Here is a 26,481-nt window from a genome sequence, read left to right as displayed (position 1 = left end):
AAAAAAAAAAAAAAAAAAAAAAAAAAAAGAGATAACTGCCATTAATATTTTGATATGTATTGTGTATCCTTTCAGAATGATGTGTTTTAATACAATACACAATGGTTTCTTGTTGTTTTAAATCATACTGGGTTTGCCTTTTTTACCCTTTTAAATATCTCTACTGGTCAATAAATATTCTGATACCAGCTTTGCTATATACTGTTAACTCCCTGTCTCCCTCTTTTCTTTATACCAACTGTGTTCTGTGGGTTTTTTTGAAATATACTCTGATGTATTTATTTATGTATTTAGCAATGATATGTACTTACTATGTGTCAGACATTCTGTGTACTTTATACACATTACCTCATTTACTCCTCAGCAACCCTGTGAGATAGCAGCTTTTGTTATATCCTTGTTTTACCAATGAAGAAACCTGGGTATGGAAGGGGCAAGCCCCAGGTACTTCAGTTCCAGAGTATATTCCCTTAACCATTAAAGCATGTTGCTTCTCCAACTTATTCAGTCCCTTCGACAACCTCAAGCAGACCCTTCATATTATAGGGCAGTTATACTTTCAGTTCCCTAGTTCATTCACTGTCCTCTTTCAGACGCTGTCATACCTCCTCAAAACCTCATATCCTCAAGCCTCCAAAACCTCTTCTTCAAGAAGTCAGCAATGACCTTGTTTGCCATGTCTTCAAGAAAGTTGGAAGTAACCATTATGACATCTACCCACCTACCTGCATTCATACCAGGTTCCTCTGCCTTATCACTAGTAAAAGCCAGTCGCTCCATTTGTACACTAGATTCCATGCCCTTACCCCTACCCAGAGTAAATCTCCCACCTTGTTAATCAGTTTTTCCTTTCCTGCTGAATTTTCTATTTTAAAACATCTTTTGGCTGGGAGTGGTGTTTCACGCCTGTAATCCCAACACTTTGGGAAGCTGAGGCAGGTGGATTGCTTGAGCTCAGGAGTTCAAGATCAGCCTAGGCAACATAGTGGAGCCCGTCTCTACCAAAAAACACAAAAATTAGCCAACTGTGGTGCTTTGTGCCTATGGTCCCAGCTACTTGGGAAGCTGAGGCTGGAGGATCTCTAGAGCCTGGGAAGTCGAGGCTGCAGAGTCAAGATCGTGCCACTGCATTCCAGCCTGGGTGACAGAGCAAGACTCTGTCTCAAAAAAAAAAAAATTAAAACATCTTTCACCAAGCACAGCGGTTTGCGCCTGTACTCCCAGCACTGTGGGAAGCTGAAGTGGGTTAATCACCTGAGCCCAGGAGTTTGAGACCAGCCTGGGTAGCAGAGTGAGTCCTTGTCTAAAAAAACTAAAATTAAATTAAAAAATAGGCCAGGTGCTGGGCGCGGTGGCTCACGCCTGTAATCCCAGCACTTTGGGAGGCCGAGGCGGGTGGATCACGAGGCCAAGAGATCGAGACCATCCTGGTTAACATGGTGAAACCCCGTCTCTACTAAAAAATACAAAAAATTAGCTGGGCATGGTGGCGCGTGCTTGTAATCCCAGCTACCCAGGAGGCTGAGGCAGGAGAATTGCCTGAACCCAGGAGACAGAGGTTGCGGTGAGCCGAGATCGCACCATTGCACTCCAGCCTGGGTAACAAGAGTGAAACTCCGTCTCAAAAAAAAAAAAGTAAAAAAAATAAAAATAAAAAAATAATAGGCCAGGTGTGGTGGCTCAGGCTTCTAATCCAAGCACTTTAGGAGGTTGAGGCAGGTGGATGCTTGAGCCCAGGAGTTCAAGACCACCCTAGGCAATATGGCAAAACCCTGTCTCTACAAAAAAATACAAAAATTATCCAATGTGATAATTTATGTCTGTGATCCCAGCTACTCTGGAGGCTAAGGTGGAGAGATCACTTAAGCCTAGGAGGCAGAGGTTGCAGTGAGTGGAGACTGAACCACTGAGGGACAGAGTGAGACCCTATCTCAAACAAAATTTTAAAAATTAAAAAATGAAACATCTTTCTTAAGCACATTTGGCAGAATGTTTATAGTTGTTGAATCTAGGTAGAAGGTGTGTGTGGGTATTTATTGTACTTTAATTTTTTCTATATGTTTATTATTTTCATAATAAAAAATTTGTGGGGTCCCTCCCTTAATCCTGCTTCCCTGTTCAGTTATTAACTCCTTCCTGTTCTTCCTTCTACAGTAAAACTTCTCAGAAGAGCTGTTGGTATTCACTCTGTAATTGATCTCTTTCCTTTTTATCTTGGTCCCTGCTCATACCAGGCTTTTGCCCGTGCTGCTCCAAGAAACATTCTCCCCGCCATCGCCCCCGCCCCCGCCCCCTGCCCCGAGACAGAGCCTCACTCTGTAGCTCAGGCTGGAGTGCAATGGCATGATCTCAGCTCACTATGACCTCCGCCTCCCAGGTTCAAGTGATTCTCCTGGCTCAGTCTCCCGAGTAGCTGGCATTACAGGTACATACCACCACACCCAGCTAATTTTTGTATGTTTAATAGAGACAGGGTTTCACTGTGTTAGCCAGGCTGGTCTGGAACTCCTGATCCCAAGTGGTCTGCCCATCCCTGCATCCCAAAATGCTGGGATTACAGCGGGATCCACTGTGCCTGGCCAGGAAACAGCATCTTAATATGATATTAACTGATGGCCTCCATGTTGCTAGATCCAGCAGTAAAATTCTCAGTGCACAGTTATTTGACCTGTCAGAAACATATGATACAGTTGATCACACACTTGTTCATGAAACAGGTTCTTAATGCCTCGTTTAATTGTGTTCTTAGTTTCTTGCTGCTTAGAATGTGGTCTGAGTAGCATCTGTACCACCTGGGAGCCATTTAGAAATGCTGAGTTTTAGATACCACTCCAGACCTGAATCAAAGACTGCATTTTAACAAGATCACCAGATGATTCATGTTCATATTGAAGTATGAGAAACACTGCTTTCAAGCATATTCTCCTGATTACCCTACTACTCATGTTCTACTCCTCAGCTGGTTCCTCCTCTACTTCTTTGGTGATCTCATCCTGTTTCATGGTTTGACAAGTCATTTAAAATACCTGTAATCAGGGCCGGGCATAGTAGTTCATGCCTGTAATCCCAGTACTTTGGGAGGCCAAGGCAGATGGATCACTTGAGGTCAGGAGTTCAAGACCAGCCTGACCAAAATGGTGAAAACCCATCTCTACTTAAATATATAAAATTAGCTGGGTGTGGTGGTGCATGCCTGTAATCCCAGCTATTTGGGAGGCTGAGACAGGAGAATTGCTTGAACCCAGGAGGCAGAGGTTGCAGTGAGCCGAGATCACACCATTGCACTCCAGCCTGGGCAACAAGAACAAAACTTAATCTCAAATAAATAAATGAATAAAATACCTAAAATCAGAACCAGCAATACAGAGGGTTATCAAGGATGAAGAACAACTGGAACTCTCATACATTGCTCGTAAAGATTTTAAATGATACGACCATTTTGGGGATTAGGTTGGCAGTTTCTTTTAAAGTTATATTTACCATTTGAGCAATTCTGATCCTATGCAATTATCCAAAAGAAGTGAAACCTTCAGTCAACAACAAAGACTGGTAAATGAATACAGTGTCTTTTTCATATTTGTCACAAGCTAGGAACAACACATTGTCCAATAAGTAAATAGATGAGTTGTGATATAGCCATACCCTCTAATACTGCATGCAGCCAGGGTGTGACTCTCAGAATTGTTACGCTGAGCAAAAGAAGCCAGGTGATTCTGTTTATATGAAATTTGAGAAAAGGCACAATTAATCTGTAGAAAAGGCACAATTAATTCTGTTTATATGAAATTTGAGAAAAGGCACAATTAATTGAAAATGACAGAAGTCATTATCAATGGTTACCCGAGCCTAAGTAGGTATTATTAATTGCAAAAAATGTATGAAGAAACTTTCTGGGGTTTTGGATATTTATATTGATTGTGACTGGTCATTACACATGTGTATGTGTGTGTTGAAACTTTTAAAACTATCCATGTAAAGTGGGTGCATCTTGTGTTGTATGTAAATTTACCTCAGTAAATGTCATTTTTTTTTAAGTGAAAAGTACTTGATGGCTTATACCTATAATTCCAGCACTTTGAGAGCCGAGGTAGGAGGATGGCTTGAGCCCAGGAGTTCAAGACTGGCCTGGGCAACATAGTGGGACCCATCTATACAAAACAGTTTTTTAATTATCCAGGCGTGATGGGGCTCACCTGTAGTCCTAGCTGCACAAGAGGCTGAGGTGAGTGGATTTCTTGATCCCAGGAGGTTGAGGCTGCAGTGAGCTGTGATTGGGCCACTGTACTCCAGCCCAGGCAAGAAAGCAGCACTCTGTCTTTAAAAAAAAAAAGAAAATGAAAAGAAACTAAAAAATCAGGGTAAAAATCTAATTTAGGGCACTATAGAGTACAACTTTAAAATGTGTGAACTTTACCTATTGGAGATTTTAATTATTTTTAAAGTGATAAATGATTACTGACTACAGAGAAATAACAGAATGTCATTCTTGTTAATCTTACCTTCCAGGGTTGTAATAATGAAGGGAGCAGAGGGCATCAAAGTAGAAAGAATGCCATAATTAGACACTGTCACCACTATCACACCTCCCAGTCCAGGCTGTCACCCAAGGAGAGATTCATCTTGCTGCCTAAAGTCTGATGAAACTTTGTGAAATTGTGCAGTATTAGGTGAAAGACGGCTGACATGCAAATGTCTAAGTAGGTCAGTTCTGTGTTTTTAGAAATAGTTTAAAATGCTTGAAAATCGTAGCAGACTTAAGTGAGAGATACTAGTGACTTTTACAAATAACTAAGCTGGCTGGGTGCGGTGGTGCATGCCTGTAATTCCAGCACTTTGGGAGGCCGAGTGGGGTGGATCATGAGGTCAGGAATTCAAGACCATCCTGGCTAACACAGTGAAATCCCGTCTCTACTAAAAATACAAAAATTAGCCGACATGGTGGCACATGCCTATAGTCCCGGCTACTTGGGAGGCTGAGGCAGGAGAATCACTTGAACACAGGAGGAGTAGGTTGCAGTGAGCCCAGATCGCACTCCAGCCTGGGGGACAGAGCAAGACTGCAATCCAAAAAAAAAAAATAATAGAATAAGCTAAGCTGATAAATTAGCCAAATGGTGTGGCAATATTACCAGCAAGGCATTTTAATGATAATCTCTCATTGTATTCTTAAGGATAAGATTAAGAGATGTAACATGAATGGCAGGATTTAACTGGGTTCATACTGGATGAATGATCATACCTGAAGACAGCAAACTAATGAGATTCCTGTCCTCAGTCCTTTCTTGAATATGAGAGCATATTTAGAAGTAACTTATGTGAGGAATTATTAGCATGCTGATCTTTTAAAATCTCTTTTTTTTTTCAGCTCTCACATAAGATTCTTGAAACAAGAAAATTAAAAAAATATATAAACTATTTTTATGAAAGAAAAATGAAGTAGGCAAGAAAAAACTGATTTTTTTAGTGAAAGCTAAAGTTTTAATCTGAAATTACAGACCATGTCTACAAAATTAAAAATCCTAGCCAAGTCCAAAAAAGAGAAATATACAAGCGTAAGATGGGGGAAATGTTTATAGGAGCAATTCAGGAATAATTATTCTAGGATTGTAGTTGAATGTAATCCTTTTTGTGTCCTTGTTTTCTTATTCTATTTATTGTTGTAAGTTTTGACCCATCAGCAGAAAGCATATAATTGAAATATAATTTTAATTGGACTTACTAGAGTGACTTTGGCTGCCATAACAATCACAATAATATCTGATTTAATGTTTTATGCCCACCATGAGGAAGATGAACATGAGGATCTCACTGTAGTTTGTGTTAGTCAGATCCAATCTGAAGTATTGCTTTTAATTTGGGGCACCACATTATGCTCTGTAAAAATGTGGAAAAGCTAAATCTTGCTTGGATAAGAGCTTAAAGTAGTGTAGAGAAGGAATTTTGCTAGATGATTTTGTAGCTCTAAGATTAAATGGTTCTACAGGTAAACACTTTTTCTTCAAGGAATAAGACTGTAAGACCTGTCAAGAGAATGTGTTGTTCATTTGGTTGATAGCATGTTTGTTCTTTCCTAGTACTTTTGTAAACCTGTAATGCTCTCCTTAACATCTTACCGAGGAGAGAGTGAGGTCCAATCTAATTATCCTAATTAATGGATTGACTTCTGTATCATCTATAGCCAAAGTAAAGTTGATTTATTCCCTTTCCTACCCCTAAACAGTTTTGTGGGTTTTTTGTTTTCTGGGTTTTTTTGTTTGTTTGTTTGTTTGTTTGTTTGTTTGTTTTTGGCATTTTTCATTGTAACTGGGTGATGCTTAGGAAATTATGTTTTATGTCTGCCTGTATAGAATTATTTAGGGTAGTGATTACTGTGAAACATTATATTATGTAGGGATTGGGTTGTTTCTCATCCCATTTCTCTATCTGGAGGATTAGAGTCCCTTTTCCTTCCAGTCTTTCATTCTACAGACCTGGACTTCTACTTTTTGCTGCTTTTTATTACAGAAGGATTACAGAAAGAGAATTATTCAGTGAGATAAAAATTAAGAAAACAGTTTGTAAGTTATAAAGGATTACACAAATATAAAGTGTTATTACAGGTTGCAGCTACGCAACTCAGCCTATAATAGATTTATGCTATGTAACTTCTATGCTGGTTATATCACTAGCTCCCCGATCACATTTTTATCTTGCTGATTACCTAGTACTTTCCTCATCAGAAAATTTCTCTCCTCACCCTCCCCAGTTACATTTCTATCTACTTTATTCTTGCTATATTCCTTCGCATCAAATGTGTTGAAAGGATTAACACCATCCCTTGGAGAACACCTTTATCTTCCCCTCTTTTAACTTCAACATGCCTCTATATTTTCATATGGTTGAAGCCTATTTGTTTTTGTTTTTAAGTCTTGCAGGAAAAAGAACCTCCTTTCAAAGACCAACGCATTTGCTGTGTACTAGATCCCAGGTCTCTGAGTGCAGGACCTAGCTCACCAACCAACCCCGTCATCATTTATCCCCCTTTCTTTCTAATGGAGACAAGATCTCCCCATCTTAAAGCTTCCACCAGCTTTTAACTTTGTATGTCACTGCAGAACTTTTTAAGCAGTGAGACCTATAACTGACATCACATTTTCTTTCAATGAAAGAGTGACAGTGTGATGTAGAACACTGGGCCTAAAGTCATAACAAGATAAATTTCAATTGTAGTAAGTGCTATGAAGAAAATAAACTGTGATATGAAATAGTAATTGGAGAAGGGATTACTTTGGATAAATAGTAATTTGAAATGAAAATTTAGAAAATACTTCTAAAATTTTGATGTTGGTAAGAATAAGGAAGTTTAAATGAAGATGAGAAAGCATGAATAATTTTAGTTATTTGCAAATCTTCCATTTTTAACAGTGTTCATTGCATGATTTTGATTATGCCATTTGGATTTTAAGTTCTCATTTTAAGGTAAAATTTTCTAATGATGGTTGTCAGATTTCAGAAATGTCATATCTATTCTCTCCAGTATTCAATTAAGAAAAATAACCTTGACTAGCACATTATATGTCTCTTATTGTAGTTTATTCAGTCGACATTTATTGAATACTTACCACACATACTAAGCACTGGGTATACAAAGAAATAAACAAGACACCACCCTTCTGAGACAGGAGGATCGCTTGAGTCCAGGAGGTGGAGGTTGCAGTGAGCCAAGGTTGTGCCACTACACTCCCGCCTGGGTGATAGAGTGAGACTTTGTCTCCAAAAAAAACACAGCCCTTTAATGAATGTATATAGCTAAAGCAGTTTTTAGGGGTAACATAGATAAGTTTAAAGTTATCATTGACTTTAAAATAGACCCACTATGGCCATTTTAGAGAGATTTCTCCTCGGTAGTTTTAAGAAGATATTTTAAGAGTATACGACAACTACCTTTAAAAATAGTTTTAATTATCAAACTGCATGTTCTAGTAGTTTACATTCCAAATAGAAGTGAACATAGGCACATTGAAAAAACACATTAATCAAGCCATTATTATGTTGATTACTACATAAGCGGAACAATGAAAGATCACTTTCAGTTGGGTTAGTCATGGGAAAGCTTCACTCAGGAGGTAGAATTTGTATTCAGTCATAAAGGATAGATATAAATAGGTGGAAAATAGAATGAAAGCTAATTTGGAGGGATGGGTATAGGAGGGGAGCATTGACAGTGGTGGGATTAAATATCAAGATATATTTAAGGGACATGGATAAATAGGCTTGACTGGAGTGAAAGGTTTGTATTGGTAACTAGTAAAAGATAAAGTCTTTTAATAGAAAACAAGATTTTGACTATACCATTATAGTGATATGTTCCTGTAATCTTAAATTCATTTATAGTCTATTTTAATATTCTGTGAAGGGTTTATCACAATGTACAATTTCCAGTTGTATCATGATTCTAAATAAGCCTTTACACCCCTAAGTATGTTCTATAGATTTTGAGGCCATAGTCCTTTAGCCCTACTCAGGTTAAAATGATGTTTTGTTTTTCAGTTACTTACACGCCAAGTCAATCATCCACAGAGACCTCAAGAGTAATAGTATCCTTCCTGAAATTTGTCTGCGAAGTTTGAAAGCATCCTGACTTTTTCTTCTGCATTTTGTCTTCACATTATGTAAAAACAGTTTTCATGCTAAGTTTGATATACTGTAAAGAGAATTAATAAAGGATTGTGCATGCATGTATAGGAGAGCAGGATACTACAGCCTGCTTTTGGTTTCTCAACGACTGAACATTACAAGAAAATCCATCAAAAGTCTTTCCAGTAGTAGGATTTTTTGACCACTAGCTTACATTTTATCAGCACTATAAAACTGATAGTTTTGTAGCTATCTACTAGTCCCTTTCAGACCTCTGACTTTGCTTAGTGGTAGTTGAAATATAGCTGAAGGCTAACAATGAGGTGAAAAAAATATAATATTTCTTCTTCCCTAAGTGCAGACTAAGATACTGTCTGCCAGCATCTTCATTCCAATGAAGAGCCTTTATAGCTTGCCCAGCGGTGCCAAGAGAATATCTGGGCCTACATTGCTAAAATCTAATGGGAAAGTTTCATGTTCTCTCATAAACTTAGGAAAGCATCTCACCTCATCTTAGCACATTTAAAGCCCCAAAAATCTTAAAAGATTATATAGGCTAAATAGAACTAATCATTGTTTTAGACATACTTACTTTAAAAGGAAAGATGAAGCAGTATGTTTTAGAGAATATCATATTACAGAATTATAGAATTAGATCTCTTACCTTAAATCTTCATAATGCTTGCTCTGATGGGAAAATGAGATCTGTTGTTTTCCTTTACTTACTACACCTCAGATATATTTCTTCATGAAGACCTCACAGTAAAAATAGGTGATTTTGGTCTAGCCACAGTGAAATCTCGATGGAGTGGGTCCCATCAGTTTGAACAGTTGTCTGGATCCATTTTGTGGATGGTAAGAATTGAGGCTGTTTTTCCACTGATTAAATTTTTGGCCCTAAGATGCTGCTGAGTTACTACAAAGTCATTGAAGGTTTCAATTACAGTATTTTCATAGTTCCCAGTATTCACAGAAATCAATGTTCTTATTTTTTATATAAATAGATTTTTTAACTTTTTTCTTTATCCTTGAGTATTATGAAACCAGTTTCAGTGTGCTTCAAACAAAAATATATGTCTTATACGCAGTGTTTCATATTTTATTCAAAATTGTTTAAAATATTTTGTGTTCAAAATGTTCTGTGTACCCTGTTGAAAAAAAAAACAGATGTGGAATTTAAGGCCGGTGTGATCCACAGCCATTATTATGGTTTTACTAAGAGAACTGCTCCTTTTAACAGAGAAGCTGTTTCACAATCTTATTTAAGCCTAAATTGGAAAGTTACTTCCTTTAGACTAGAAAGGATCTCATAATTATGGGGCATCTGGAAAAGACAAATGAGAGGTAGGTTAACAGTCAGCCTTGTGCTGTCTTGGCATAGCTTTTTCTTTCTCTTTCTTCCTGTTTTTTGCTTTGTGGAAAAGAAGAAAGAGAAGTTCTAAAGGAAGAGAACTAAAACTTCAGTGCAGTGGGAGCAAGTTGTGGAAAGGTCAGTCATATGAATCATTCCCTGAAACAGCATTCTTAAAAGGGTCCCTCGTACCATTTTAGAGGGTCAGCAAGGTCTTCCCTTTATGAGACCAGATTATTTTTATATCCTTCAACCAAAACAATACATTGCAGCAGATTGAGTGCAGAAGCAATTATGAGAATCCAGTGGGCTGCTGTTAAGCTAGACATTGAAAAGAATCACAGGCCAGGCATGGTAGCTTGAGCCCATAGTTCCAGCTACTTGGGAGACTGGGGCAGGAGGATCACTTGATCCCAGGAGTTTGAAACCAGCCTGGTCATCATAGTGAGACCCCACCTCTAAACCATAAAAAGAGGATAATTGTAGTACTATTCTTCTTAGTAAATTTTTTTTTTTGTTTTTGATAATAGTTGTTTTTCATTAAAAATGGATGATCTATGTTAACATCTACTTGTTATTATTTTAGTAGTTAAATGAATTAATAGTTTACTTTCTCCATTAAATTTTAATGATAACTATCCACCGGCGTAATCCACATAAACAAGAGTTCTTTATGGTCCTTAATAATTTTTAGGAGTGAAAAAGAGCCCTGAGACTGAAAAGTTTGAAAACCACAGCTCTAAGCTGATATAAGCTTTCCCAAACATCTTAGTGCAATTCTAAGCTTTAAATAACTTAATCTGCACTAAGACATTCAGAGTACCCTGATAGAAACAGAATAGTTGTAAGGGCTTTCAAAGCTACAAACTGTGTGTAGCAGTTTCCAAAAAGGGAAGTCCAAGTTAGGACTCCGTTTGTCAAAATAAACCTAGAGTTAAATTGAGCTATGATTACGACAGTAAGTGGAATTAGGGCAAGTGGCAAGATGGAACATTGGGCTTCAAGTTAGAAGATCTGTTTTCTAGTACCCTATTTGGCCATTAAACTGCAAGTTTCTTAACCTCCTAGTCTCTTAATCTGAAATGTTGAGTTGGACTAGTAGATTTCAAATGCCCCTTCTGTTTCTAAGATTTGGTGATTGGAGTTAGCTGGATTTTTTTCATTATTTAACATATGTTTAACTGTTTAAATTAATAATTGTAAGTGAAAGGAAATTAATAACTATAATCTGATGTCTGGCACCTTTACTAAGGCGTACACATTTTATGAAAAAGATGGCAGTGTATCCTAAAAAGATGAGGGAAAACAGATTTTCAGTGTTGAAATTGTAAAACTTAAGATTATAAACAATGTCACATGCTTTTAAAGTATGTTCATTTTTAACTAGTATGGGAAAGTTATGCTCAATCAGGTCTCCAGTTTTGTCCTTACTTTTTCAAAAATCTTAGTTTATACAGTTTGTAGATTATTATACATAAAGTTTTATATTTTCTTATAATTTTTTTTTGTTGATACCTGTGTAGATGGGTTTTTCCTTTATTCTTCCACGCTGAGTTTTAGACAAGAGAATAATAGCCAACAGTACCCCTTCATTGTTAAACCAATCCTGGGTTGATAACTGCCATCAGAAACAAATACGGAACATCAGTATCATAGGAGAGAAGAGTTTGGTCATAACTAAGGCTATGTGGTCCTCTGAATTATATACAACATTCTTCTCAACTTTGTTTTATTTATGTCTTAGAAGAGAAAGAAACTTTTGTGAGAGCTTTTACAAATTAAATCACTAAATTGAAGATTCGTCATGCATTTCTTAAAATAGGTGACGTGCAACTTTTCATCAAACTCTCTACTAACAACATTAACAGTATGAGATAAAACTAAATTTAAAAAAAAAATTCATCTGATTTCTACTCCATCTCTCACAAAAATTGGTTCAGGCTTTGAAAATTATGTCTTTGCCGTACCAACCTCTCAGTGTTCTGGCTTGGGCTTGCTCATTACATCACAGTCATATGTGTTTTATTTTGTACTGTATTACTAAAAGCAACTATGAACAAAATGTATGACAAAGGCAAGTAGACACAATCTTCTCCTTCACTTCCATCCTCTCGCTTTCTTCAGGACATCCCACAGATCTTCCATCAGTGGTTCTCAACTTTGGTTGGACATTAGAATCATCTGGAGAGCTCTAAAGACTAATTAATGTTTGGGTCCCACCCCCAGACTCTTATGTTATATGATTGGACTGGAGTGTAGTCTGAATGTTGAGGGGTTTAAGGCTCTACGGGTCATTCTCATTTGCAGCTGTTGCTGAGTGCCATTACTGCCTCTCCTTATGAGATGCCTGCCTTTCCCAGACCAATAACCGGGAACCTTGTCCCAGATCTCTCAGCCATTTTTGCACAGTTAGTACCACTTTCGCTGTCAAATTGACATTGTCACAAACTTTTCATTAATATACTGCCATTTTACTTCCTTCCAAATGAAACAATACAGAAGACCCAAGGTGAAAGAAGAACTCTTTTTAGCTAATACTTTACCAACTGTTTACTGTATTTTATGTAAATAAGAAATCTGTGCAATACAATGACTAAAAATATAGAAAATATGATTGTTTCATTGCGCCAAAAGCAGCAGCCAAAAGATTCTTTATACCATCTTCTACTAAATCTACCCACTGTCTTGCTTTTAATAAAGTATCCATGGCATGTTTATACCATATGCTTATTCCATAGCTTGAAAGGGGATTTGAGTTTATCAGTCTTGAAATTCTATCATTATTTTCTAAGGTGTCCTGAGATGAGAAAAGTTGTTTGTACCAGTGAGAAAACTTAAATTCTAAGACAGTTACTACAGTAATTGTGCTGCTTCCAAGCATCTTATAACCATAAGTCTAATATTTCTTTGCTGAATCGGGAATGGGAACTGGGAACTGATTCTAATAGGGTAAGTCATAGGAATAATTCAATTGACATTTACGGTATTTTGTGCAGAAAGAAATTGCCTCAATAATTACTAAATTATAAAATCTTAGTAATACAAAACAAAATCTCTGCTTATACTGTCTCTTTCTGAGTTTATAGAGCAGAGGGCTTTTTTTCTTCATCTTAATCAGTTGTATTTCTTTGACTATCAAGAGAATTGATTACATATTAGACATGTTTTAGTGATAAAAGCATGACTAGGAATTACAGTAGTGTGTTTTTTCAGTCTTTATTCAGTTGAAGGGAAGAATTAACTGGACCGTTTTTCTTTGTATGTTCTAATAGGCACCAGAAGTCATCAGAATGCAAGATAAAAATCCATACAGCTTTCAGTCAGATGTATATGCATTTGGGATTGTTCTGTATGAATTGATGACCGGACAGTTACCTTATTCAAACATCAACAACAGGGACCAGGTAAATATTTACCACCTCTTGGTGTTTATTTTACCATCTTTATACAAGGCTCCAGTTAGTTTTAGAAAATAAGTGGTAAGTCATGAGTAAGCATGAAAGATAGATGTCTTGGTTTTTGTTTTTTTGGGGTTTTTTTTAGCAGTTTTAGAAATCGTTTGTATACTTTTGGCAGTAATAACAACATGTAAGTCCTTTTCTCAAAATATCAGCCATAAATGTTACAATGGAATAAAATTCCTGACTTTCTGACTAGAAACTACAGATATAACAATGGGTATTTCTTGACTATAGCACAATTAGAAGAATGAGCTCTGCTACTGTAGCATCTGGGCTTGAAACTTTTCGCTGTATCATAGATTGTGCTGTCAGAACAGGTACTCAGCTATGAGGTTTTTTTATATTAAATTCTTTTAAAATTATTAAGATTTCTTGAATTCTTTAATTTTTAAAACTAGGTAAATGGAAGAAATCATGCTTTGATTATTTTCTATAATGAGAATTCTAGTTGGAGGGTAATTTTTTACTTCTTTCCTTGCTAAGTTCCTGTTCCCCGTCCCTTACCTTCCAAAAGGTACTAACATAGCCTCATGGAACTCTTAGCTTTTTCTCTGTCTGACTCAGTAAGCTCGCTTAGACTTTTAAAATTGGCCAAGAAAAATGAATTGTCTTTACTAAAGTTACTTTGGATAACTCTGTATTTTAAAAGGTTTGTGAGTGTGTGTAGAGAGATTACAGGAGTTATACTGTTAATAGAAAACACCAGTTGACCACATAAACTTTGATTAAAGAATATTTAGACTTTATGCTATGATTTGCCCCAGGATCACCTGGGAATTTTGTTTAAAAACGGAGATACTGGAGCAGATTCTAATTAAATGGGGAAGGGTCCACTCACCTGCATTTTTTTTCTGTTTCCCAGGTGATTCCAATATAGACCAAAGTTGAGAGTCACCAATCTAAATAACTTTTTTTAAGTGCAAGCTTTTTCAGTATTTCATCATAGCTTCCCAACCTGACGAAACTGTATTTTTTGTATATAAATGTGTTGCTTCATTTAAGTGATTTGTCTGTTTTGTCAAGAGCTCAACTCTGTCGTTTTGGTGCTAGCTCTGAGTAGCTTTCTCACTTCACCTATTGTGATATCAGAGAAATAATCTCTTAAGTTACCATGAACTTTGTGTGTGTGCTTGTTGAATCACCATATGGCCCTTACACAACAATGGTCTTGACTGTGTTTGATGATTTTTAAAAATGGCTACATTTCTGCCCAGTTCATTATAAAACTAAATTTTAGTTGCTGTTGGCCTTTCTAACTACTTCATAGCTTTAGAGTATTGAGTCTTAGCTTTGAGTATGAAATAACATGACTTTGGATCTCATGTTTTAAGCCTGCATGAAACTTAGATTCAGGATGGACTGAAATTTCTAAAGAACATAATTGAAACATTGTACTTACTGTACTTGTGATAGATATAGATCACTGAAATGATTGATTTGACGATGGAAGCCTGGGTAGCCAAATGGTCTCTAATTTACAAGCTTCATATGCTCTACCTTTTACAGTCTTATTAATTCAATCATACAGCATAACATCCTGTACCATGTTCACTTTTCCTGTACATAATATTTTTCTGGAGGAATTACTATGGATTTTCAGTTTAGTTTCAGTTGATTTCTCATATAGACTACAAATTAATAAAAATTTATGAACCTAAAATCTGGATGAAATTCATTTGTCAGTGAATACGTTTATTTTAATACAATAATAAAATTATAATATAGAAACAAGTATTATCTCCAAAATACGGATAAAAGCATCCCAGAGTTCTACACTCATCCACTTCTTGGCATTTTAGGTGCTTTGTCCTCCATGGGAGTATAATAAATGATGTGGCAAGGGCTTACTCTCCATGAGAGGAGTGTGTGACCAACAGAAGGGTAAGGCCTTTACTAGTTAATTCTTTCTAATAGTATAGTTAGAACCTTCTGGAATTTGCTAGTCTGAAACCAGGTTAAGTATTTAATGGAGAAGAAGGAGGTAAAAGAATGATATCCTCTTACAACCACCCCCATTCTGCTTCATTACCCTCTAGTTTACTTTCGTCAAATAGTACTTTCTATGAAACTCCACATTTTGAAGGGTTAACTATGGCCATCCTCAATGAAGTTGCCCTAGGTATTGCTCCATTCATCCTTTGATTTTTCTTTTGCTGTCTCTATACTTGGATCTTTATGGCTCTCAGACATCTGTTTAAGAATCCAGGAATATTCTTTACTGTGCAATGCGAATACCATTCCCCTAGACTCTCATGCCCATAATCTGAGGTGGCAGATTTTGCCTGTAAATTCAGAGCAGAGTTGATAAAGCAATGTGATGTAATGGCAGGCCTTGGACTCCAGATTTGCATGACCTGGTCTACCTACCTCTCTGGGTATCTTTTTTTTTCCTTTCTTCTTTCTTTCTTTTTTTTTTTTTTTTTCCCCCGAGACAGAGTCTTAGTCTGTCACCCAGGCTGGAATACTGTGGCCTAATCTCAGCTTACTGCAACCTCTGCCTCCCAGGTTGAGGGATTCTCCTACCTCATCCTCCTGAGTAGCTGGGGTTACAGGCACGTGCCACTTTGCCCAGCTAATTTTTTTGTATTTTTGGTAGAAATGAGGTTGCATCACATTGGCCAGGCTGGTCTCGAACTCCTGACCTCATGATCCACCCACCTCAGCCTCACAAAGTGCTGGGATTGCAGGCATGAGCCGCTGCACCCAGCCTTTTTTCTTTTTTCAATCACCCCAAAAATAAGACAATTCAGCTAAAGAATTTCTTCCAGCTTCAAAAATCAGATTCTTTTCTAAAATAGATCTCTTAGCCCTCTTCAAAGCAGTATGCCTTTTTACCTTTATTTACCCTAGCACTGAAAGTCTGGTAAATCACATGGTCATCCCCCTACCCTCTTTCTCATTCCAATATTTTTCTCTCTATTAATCACCCTATTCTTCCTTCCTTCAGTGCGCTTTCTCTTGTAAATTGGACTTAATAATGTGCTCATTTAAGTTAGGTATATTGACTATACCTTCATGGCTTTCTTTTCTTGGAGCAGAATTGCTGTGTCTTCTTAGAAGAATAAATAGTATATATTCGTTATTTCAAGTGTATTCCAGTTGTAATTGCTGCATAACAAACCACCCAGAATGTGGTAGCTTAAAATATTAATCTGTAGGTTGGGCTGCTCTCAGTAAGGAAGGTTCTAATCTGTTTCACCCCGTATTGACTAGAGTAGACTGACTGGTTGTTAAAAGAATCCACTCTAGAGTGGCTCATTCACATGCCTGGCAAATTGGTGCTAGCTAGAAGCTCGAAGCTCAGTTACTCTCCACACAAGCCTTTCCTTGCAGACCTCTTCGAAGGTCTCGGAGGACCTTTTCACTGGTCTTTCTCACAGCATGGTGGCAGGTTCTAAGCACAAGATCTGAAGAAACAGGAAGCCAGTACCAGTCTCTTATCAACAGGCAAATTATTTTAATAGAAAATGTTTTTAATACCAACTAATGCAAAGTACTATGGGATATAGAGGGATTCAAAATGAATAAAACAAAACATAGGCTCTGCTCTTAATGGCATGGGCAGTTCTGTTGAGGTCATGCTGGGGGCGATACTGAAAATGAGCAGACATGTGCTCCAGTAATACCATGGAGTGAATGACAGGGTCGAGATGCCAGGAGTGCTGAGCGTGGATTGAACGTATGAAGAACCAGTCCCAGAATTTCAAGCCGAGGTATTGATTTCATAGTGTATGTGCCACATGAATCTTCTGTCCATGAATAACATCCAGGAAAAACTTTCCCTTTTTTCTTCTGTTTCTTCATCAGTCAGCTTCTGCACCCCACCCCAGCAGATACTGAAGGTTGCCTGCTTTGTGCTCTGCCCTAACTAAATTCTGTGGGATCTATAAAAACATGAGAGTTGTCTTCAATTTTTTTTCTCACATTCCTCCTGAAAGAATCTTGAAAAAACTGCGTACCTCCTTTTACATTTTTTAAGTTGGCATCTAAAAGTTTTTAACTTGTTTAAATAATTGCAAAGAATGTAATTTCCGGTATATTCTATTAACATTTGAAAGTAAGACTATAATATTAGATACATATATCTCTCTCTTTTTGAAATGTATGCATTCAAATCTAAAAACCATACTGATTTTATGCCTATTAAAAAATACTGAAGTTCTTCATTAATTTCTGGAAGTTTCACATGGTTGTTTTTTTCTCTTCAAACTATTTATATTGTTTCTCTTACAGAACTTCATCCTAATGTAACATATTTGTATGTTTTAAAGCCTTTTGTTTGTTAAGTTACAACTCTGCAATAAAATTGTGTATATGTTTAAATTTAGAATTTTACAAAATTGTAACTTCAAGCTCTGATTATTATTTTCTTAATTCTGAATTATGTTATTGTTACAAGTAACATATAACTGATGAAAGCAACATGTAAGTTTTGTATATGGAAAATTAGAAGGTAAAATTATATTGGAAATATGTATCTTAATGAATGACATGGACTTTTCCTTTCCCTTCAATTAATGTATCTATCTGTGGATAAATACAACTCTTCTGTTAGGACACTAGATACTAGGACTTAGTATTGATCCATTCCTTATTTCATTTCTAAAGAGGTAAGTACTGAGAAATTGTATTTAAATTATAAGATGAGAAAGGCAGGAGTCTTGTGGTCCCCTCGACATGCAGAGTTTAGTGGTCCCCAAGACCCAGCTTCAGGTTTGTTAAAAGGACTCACTGAAAACTCAATGAAAGCTGCTCAAGACTCACTGACAGCTGTTAGAGTCACAGTTACAGTTTATTACAATGAAAGAATACATATTAAAATTAACAAGGGAAGAGAGTTACAGGACAAATTTCGGGAGTGTTCTTTTAAGAGATTTATAAGACAAAATTCAGGAGCTTTTTGTCACCCTCTCCCAGTGGGGTTGTGGACAGAGCTTCCAGTAGCAGTGTGTGACAAGATACATGGATTATTGCCAAACAGGGGATAATCACCTGAGACTTGGAATCTAGAGATTTTATTGCAGCTCAGTCACATAGATATGGTTGACCACCTGCGATGCTGACCTTAGTTTACAGCTCCTGTAGAGGTCAAGCTGATGCCACATACCCCAGACCCCTTCTGTAAATCACATTGTTAGCCTAGACTATCTGGCGTGGCCCATGGCCCCCAGATAAATAGACACTCTGATCAGGCAGAACATTTCAAGGGCTTAGTGATTACCTCCCAGGATCCAAGAGCAAAGGCTAGCTCTCTCTTTGAGCAAGGTTGATTTTAATTCCTTGCCGCATACTGTATCACTCAATCATTTGAGCTCATTCCTATAAAGTACCAAAATTTACATAGTAACTTGTCATTAAAAATGTTTTAAAAGCTCAGCTGACATTTCAACTAATATTTTTGAAAGTAAAGATTTGGAAACGACAGACTTGTTACCCATTTGTGTGAGCCCAGTTCGACACCAGTATTTGGAAATGTCTCTTTGTTGCCCCAGAGGTTTTTACGCCTTGGGACAATGTGTACTATATTTAGGTTGCACATGGGTAAAAGGTGTGGCTTTTGTAAAGTGGTAGAAGGGCAGTTATAACAGGGAGAATGGGAAAGGAGGATAAGTGTTAAACCTCCACTTGAGACTTGAGTGGTTCTCTGGCAAATCAGTTTTTTCAAAGGGGATATGAGTAAGTTGATGGTTGTAGAAATTAATTCCCTTAAAACCACTATGTTGGCTGGGCATGGTAGCTCACATCTGTAATCCTAACACTTTGGGAGGCTGAGGTGGGTGGATCACTTGAGGTCAGGAGTTTGAGACCAGTCTGGCCAACGTGGTGAAACCCTGTCTCTACTAAAAAAAAAATATACAAACATTAGATGAGTGTGGCAGCGCACACCTGTAATCCCAGCTACTCAGGAGGCTGAGACAGGAGAATTGCTTGAACCCAGGAAGGGGAGGTTGCAGTGAGCCAAGATCGCACCACTGCACTTTAGCCTGGGCAACAAAGCAAGACTTTGTCTCAATTTAAAAAAAAAAAAACACCATGTCTTTATACCTCTGGTAAAGTCTTCATGTAACCCTGGTGATACTTGACCCTAATTTAAAGGCTATAGATACATGACATGACTAATCTACTAGCAAAAAGTTATCACTGACCTTAATGAATAAACATTGAAAACCTCTTGTGTCCACAAGGTTATGTTAAATACTGGAGGTGGTGGTGTTATAGATATTTTTTAAGAATTTTTTTTTAAATATGTATGTATGAGTCACAATCTCTCTGCCTTACAAGCACCCGTAGTCTCATTGGAGAACTTAGATAAGATACCTATCACAAAAAGGTTAATAACCGTACAAGGCAATAAATAATTATCATAGCTAGTGGTGGGAAGGAAGACCATTATTACTTCCAGGTATGTAAAGAAAGGTATGATAAGCATGGTTACCTTTCAGTTAGGCCTTGATTCATCTGGATTTCAGGTAGCTAGAGCAGGGTCAGGGAGGGCATTACAAGCAGAGTAGGAGCAACAGCAGTAAAAAAGTTAAAAGTAGCTTTGTATCGGTGTAGATTTCTCTACAAATCCTATTATCTCAGGCAAGTTAATTTATTTGAGCTTTGGATTCCTTATCTGTAAAATGGGATCAATACCAACCTTGTAGAATTCTTTTTTTGAGGATTAAATTAGATGACATCTAGTATCCAAGTGTCCCAAACTTTTTGACCTTTCAGGGCTACCTTTTCCATTGATAGCCAAGTAAGAATACCTGAATTGCTGTCCATAATATATGACTATAGGCACTCCAGATCCTTTCTCTCAACTTAGAAGACCTCTGTTTGAAGTGCTTTACATTCTTCTGGGTGTTGCTTATCACCTGTTGCTCCAAGGTATTATTCCAGGTTGTGCTCCCAGAATTCTTTTTTTTTTTTTGAGACGGAGTTTTGCTCTTGTTACCCAGGCTGGAGTGCAATGGCGCAATCTCGGCTCACCGCAACCTCCGCCTCCTGTGTTCAGGCAATTCTCCTGCCTCAGCCTCCTGAGCAATTGGGATTACAGGCACGTAGAGACGGGGTTTCACCATGTTGACCGGGATGGTCTCGATCTCTTGACCTCGTGATGCACCTGCCTCTGCCTCCCAAAGTGCTGGGATTACAGGCGTGAGCGGGCGAGCTCCCAGAATTCTAAGACTGCTGTCTTCCATTAAAATGATGATGATACGATGGTGTGGCTTCAGTAGGGGGCATTGTGGAAGAAAACTGTACTCTCCTCAATTCAGTATCTCTTTCCAAGGTACATCTTTAACCTCTACCATATAGAGACCACATTCCAATCAAAGCTTTACTAAAGGCTGGCAGTGAAGAGTCATTACAGCAGCAAACAGGAAATAACACAATATATCAAGCTTGACCATTTTTAAATTCATCAGCTCTGCCCTCTAGCAGGGATCTCTTACAGACTTTCTCCACTTTAGCCTCTACTCTGCCCCTGTTGGACCTATTCCCGCTAAGATCAAAAGCCCTTCTCTCAGGCTGTCCTCCCTGAGTCTCAAGACTCCTAACATCTATCTCTGCCTGCCCTCAAAAGAGGCAAAATATTAGGAAATTAAGAAATTAGAAAAAATTCTAAATCTCTGAACCCAGGGAAGACAAGCCTTTTTACTTCATTAAACAGAAGATTTTAGCTCCTAATGGCTTCTCCTTCCCTCCTCTGGGGTAGGAAACCAAATGGCCCATTAGTGTTTCCACAATAAAAGGGCTTAAAATGCAGATGGCAAAACAACTGCGAAAATGTTAACCTCCTTGGTTTTCCCTACACATGTATAAAGGGCTTACCACAATGTCCAACAACAAGATGTGCTGAATAAATATATTTTTTTAAAGAAGAGGCACTGTCAGATCTGTTTTAGATGGTTACCCTGTGAGTGGGAAAATGGACTGGATAAGGAGAGATCAAAAGCAGGGGAGCAATTAGAGAACTTTTGCCACAGTCCAGGGATCATGAAGATTTGAGCTTGCAGCTACTTGTGTGGGTTCCCCACAATCATGATGTGGCATTAGTTTTTTATAACATTCTCTTGAGGTGTAATACATACATTGTAAGCTGTAAGTGCACAATTTATTGTGTTTTCAGTGAATGTGAAGTATATTTTTCAACTTGTTTACAAGGTTGAATTATTTGCCTTTTTTTTTTCTCTCTTTCCAGATAATTTTCATGGTGGGACGAGGATACCTATCTCCAGATCTCAGTAAGGTACGGAGTAACTGTCCAAAAGCCATGAAGAGATTAATGGCAGAGTGCCTCAAAAAGAAAAGAGATGAGAGACCACTCTTTCCACAAGTAAGAGAAAGCTTCATGCTACCCAAAAGAACAGACTAATATTTATAGACAGATTTCTGAGCACTTTTTTGGGCACACAGTCTGTATTTCATGAGTTTGGATTCTATGTGCAGACTCCAGACAAGTAAACACATTAAGATGGTTTCATGAGGGTTGAGCATTGGTACACCTAGAAATTTGGGGTCCCAATACAAAATATTCAGAAAGACTTTGCATTTATCAGGCGTTCTCAGACTTCTCAGTCTTCGAACCCTTTTACACATTTAAAAATTATTGAAGAGCTCTACCTACACTTGTAAAATAACGACAGTAAAAAAGGCAATAATGTCTTAATTGTTATTACAAAAATAGTTTGACTTCGTGGTTACTCTGGTGGTCCACAGACCAGATTTTGTGAACCAGTCACTGCTTTATTTCTTCTTAGTGGTAAAATAAAGATTCTAAGCTTTCCTTTAATACTAGGTCTTTTTGAGGGGCATTTCCACATGGGCACAAAAAAGAAAAGGCAGTAAGGTAGTTGTCAGCTCAACCTGCCTTTACCTAACTCTTGATAACTCATTGCTTTTTTTTAATTCCATACTGGAAAGATAAAGCCTTAAGTTAGTAAGTCTCACAAAGAACTGTAACTAAGGCCAGGCACAGTGACTCACACCTATAATCCCAGCACTTTGAGAGGCCAAGGGGGGCAGATCACCTGAGGTCAGGAGTTCAAGACCAGCCTGGCCAACGTGGTGAAACCCCATCTCTACGTAAATACAAAAATTCTCTGGGCATGGTGGCAGGAGCCTGTAATCCCAGCTACCTGGGAGACTGAGACATGAGAATCGCTTGAACCCAGGAGGTGGAGGCTGCAGTGAGCTGAGATCACGCCACTGCACTCCAGCCAGGGCAATAGAGCGAGGCTCTGTCTCCAAAAAAAAAAAAACCGCACAACTATAACTAAATACCTCAACTAGCTTACAGAGTTAAGCTGTAGTAGATATTGTAATATAAATGCAGTGTTTTCTGATACTTAGGGAGCTCCTGATAGCACTGGGTAAATATTCCTTGGACTGGACACAATGGCTCATACCTGTAATCCCAGCACTTTGGGAGGCTGAGGCAAGCAGATCACGAGGTCAGGAGTTTGAGACCAGCTTGGCCAACATGGTGAAACCCTATGTCTACTAAAAATATTACTATTAGCCAGGCGTGGTGGCAGGAGCCTGTGAATCCAGCTACTTGGGAGGCTGAGACGGAGAATTGCTTGAACCCAGGAGGTGAAGGTTGCAGTTAGCCGAGATTGCGCCACTGTACTCCAGCTTGGGCAACCGAGTGAGACTCTGTCTCAAAAAAAAAAAAAAAAAAAAAATGCCTTGATAAATCAATAAATCAGTACAGTTTCTAGTGAGAAGTCCTGTCTCCAATAGTAACCCTGCTACCATAATTACTGGAGTGTTCATTTATGAACTCTTAGGCCTTTGAATACCCAGTCCTAGCTAACTCAAACAGAAGTCACTGTTAAGGAATGAGATTCACTCATCCTTTATTTTTAAATCTAAAAAATGTTATTCTTCTCTAAAGAATTAAAGAAGATAGAATTGATGGTTTTAACAAGTCTCTCAGGCTGTTGCCTAAGAGAAGAAAAGGGAAGCTAAGTGATTGGGTGGGTAGATGTAAGTTTCATTTACCAGGATATGAAGTTACTGTTCCTTTGAGGAAGAGTTTTTATTTTTTGTTTTGTTTGTTTGTTTGTTTGTTTTCTAAGTCAGGAAACCTCTGGGTTGAGCCTGTCCTGATGCGAGATCAGTGCTGCATGACCCTGTCCCATGTTCTCTTTTCACATCATAGTGCTCAGGTTTCTTAGCATGGTTGATTGACATTAATAATGCAAAGTACATCCTTAGGCCCACTTTTTAAATGATATTAAAAGGGGCAAAATGCTTAGCTCATACTTCTAATTATAACATTTCATTAATTACATGGTTTCAGAAAAGGAAGTCCATATATGAACTTTCCAGATTATTGGAGGCTATCCCTTTTGTGTTATTTTAAGATTTTTATTACAGGATCTTTTCACACCATACTATTAATGTGCCACATAAATTGTATATGGCTAAAGATCTATATGTTTAAAAAAAAAAAACTATAAAATATGAAATCATTTTTATAGTTTTGATGTAGAAAAGGCTTTCTTAATAGACAAAATTCAGAAGGTATACAGGAAAAAATTAGCAGATGTGAGTATGTTAAAAATTTTTTAACTTCTATATAGAACAATAACATTGAAAGATAGAATAATTGTAGCATATAGAACAAAAAGTAAATGTTTATAATATACAAAGGACTACTACAAATCAATAAGTAAAAGACAATCAATAGAAAATGGGCAAAGAGAATATGAAAGGTGATTCACGTAAGAAATACAAATAGTGAATGAACCTAGGAAAAGGTGTAAGGATTTCCATGGCAGTCAGTAAAATGCAGACACACAACAGTGAAATACATTTTAATTTTGCCTCTCAGGTTGGTAATATCCAGCACTGGTAACAATGGTGGGAAGTGAGGAAGAGCATACTTTCTAAAATTTTAAAGATTTGGTGGCAGTGTAAATTGTTCAGCATTTTGGAAGAACTTGGTAGAATCCATAAATTCAAAATAATTCTAAAAATCTGTGCTTTATAGCCTATTTTGTTAAGTATTCAGATATATATAACAATGTTTACCATAATAAGAAAAAAAGACACTAAGAGTAAGTTAGATTTGTATTGATGACATGGATATTGGTGAGAGAAAAAGAAGACAAAACAAAAAACAAAATGTAGTATGATACTTTTTTTTTTTTTTTTTTAAATAGGGAAGGTCTGTTCTGTTGCCCAGGCTAGAGTGCAGTAATATGATCATAGCCCACTGTAGCCTCAAACTCCTGGGGTCAAGCAATCCTCTCACCTCAGCCTCCCAAGTAGCTGGTACTGCAGGTGCTCAGGACCACACCCAACTAATTTTCTTTTTGGTTTTTGGGTTTGTTTATTTTTTTAATAAACATAGAGTCTCACTATGTTGCCCAGGCTGGTCTTGAACTCCTGGGCTCAAGTGATCCTCTTGCCTCGGCCTGCCAAAGTGCTAGGATTACAGGCATGAGCCCCAGTGCCCAGCCCGATACTTTAAAAGGTTGTACAAGTAGGCTCTATTTTCATACATTAAAAAGTTACAGAAGAGGCTGGACATGGTGACTCACACCTGTAATCCCAGCACTTTAGGAGGCCGAGGTTGGCAGATCACCTGAGGTCAGGAGTTCGAGACTAGCCTGGGTAACATTGTGAAACCCCATCTGTACTGAAAATACAAAATTAGCCAGGTATGGTGGCTTACGCTTGTGATCCCAGCTACTTGGGAGGCTGAGGCAGGCGAATCGCTGGAACCTGGGAGGCAGAGGTTGCAGTGAGCTGAGATTGTGTCACTGCACTCCAGCCTGGGCAATAGAGTAACACTCCGTCTCAAAAAAAAAAAAAAAATACAGAAGCAAGTATAGACTCTTAACAGTGGTTATCCCTGGAGGGCAGGATTTAAGAGCCTTGTACTCTTTATACATTTCTATAGTATTTTAATTTTTATTTGCATGCTATACTTGGAATTTAAAATTTGTTGTAACTGCTTCTTTGTCATGTATTAATCATCATAAAGATTACTTTTTTTAAAAAGTTTAACTTTAAAAAAATTTTCGGCCGAATGTGGTGGCTCACGCCTGTAATCCCAGCACTTTGGAAGGCCGAGGCAGGAGGATCACCTGAGGTCAGGAGTTTGAGACCAGCCTGGCAAACATGGTGAAACCCTGTCTCTATTAAAAATACAAAAATTAGCCGGGCATGGTGGTGGGTGCCTGTAATCCCAGCCACTCGGGAGGCTGAGACAGGAGAATCACTTGAACCGGGGAGGTGGAGGTTGCAGTGAGCTGAGATCATACCACTGCACTCCAGCCTGGGCAACAAAGAGTGAAACTCCATCTGAAAAAAAAAAAAAATTTCGGCCAGGCCAATGGCTCATGTCTGTAATCCCAGCACTTTGGAAGGCCGAGGCAGGCAGATCACCTGAGGTTAGAAGTTTGAGACCAGCCTGGCCAAAATGGCGAAACCCCATGTTCAGTCTCTACTAAAATACAAAAAATTAGCTGGGTGTGGTGATGTACACCGTAATCCTAGCTACTCTGGAAGCTGTGGCAGGAGAATCGATTGAACCCAGGAAGCGGAGGTTGCAGTGAGCCGAGATTGCGCCACTGCATTCCAGCCTGGGTGACGAGCAAGACTCTGTCTCAAAAAAACAGAATCCAGGTATTTCACTCAAAAGAACCAAATTCAAGCCCTGGCTCTACCTTTCTCATCACAAATATGAGAATAACAATCATTTACCTCAAAAAAAAAAAAAAAAAAAAAAAATTGGTAGATCAGGACAATAACAGGTAATAATAATAGCTGCTGAAGTTTTGTTGAGTATTTATTATAGGCCAGGCATTATGCCAAGCCCTTTAAACACATGTTTCCTGATTATGAACATGCATTATCATGCCATATGCCTTCAAGGATATAACCTGTTTCTTTATACCTTAAAATATGTTAATTTCTACATTTTATGTAGAGTTCTCCTGTCTTTGCTCTTGGGTTGTCACCTGTCAGTTCTCAGGTGCTACTATCACTCTAGGTCCCTGCGGTTCTGCTTTTAATTAAGTGTATATAGCCAGGCACAGGGGCTCA

The 26,481-nt window shown here is 37.9% G+C and overlaps 1 protein-coding gene across 7 annotated transcripts in view; it reads left to right on the top strand.

Moving 5' to 3' along the window:
* The window catches only part of BRAF (B-Raf proto-oncogene, serine/threonine kinase), a 203,603-nt gene that overhangs the window by 162,319 nt on the left and 14,803 nt on the right, over positions 1-26,481 (top strand). For 6 of the 7 annotated variants that reach the window (XM_017499757.2, XM_037728266.1, XM_017499754.2 and 3 more), the window contains 4 exons: positions 8,530-8,576; positions 9,353-9,471; positions 13,240-13,371; positions 21,620-21,754. In XM_017499757.2, the coding sequence (XP_017355246.1) occupies positions 8,530-8,576; positions 9,353-9,471; positions 13,240-13,371; positions 21,620-21,754 (433 nt within the window). Of the gene's footprint in view, positions 1-8,529; positions 8,577-9,352; positions 9,472-13,239; positions 13,372-15,227; positions 15,310-21,619; positions 21,755-26,481 lie in introns of all 7 variants that reach the window. The other variant, XR_001816831.2, reaches the window with a different exon arrangement.

The sequence above is a fragment of the Cebus imitator genome, unplaced genomic scaffold, assembly GCF_001604975.1.
Source record: "Cebus imitator isolate Cc_AM_T3 unplaced genomic scaffold, Cebus_imitator-1.0 Scaffold260, whole genome shotgun sequence".
NCBI lineage: Eukaryota > Metazoa > Chordata > Mammalia > Primates > Cebidae > Cebus > Cebus imitator.
Note: the sequence above shows the minus strand (reverse complement) of the source record. Positions and strands in the feature narration are given on the sequence as shown.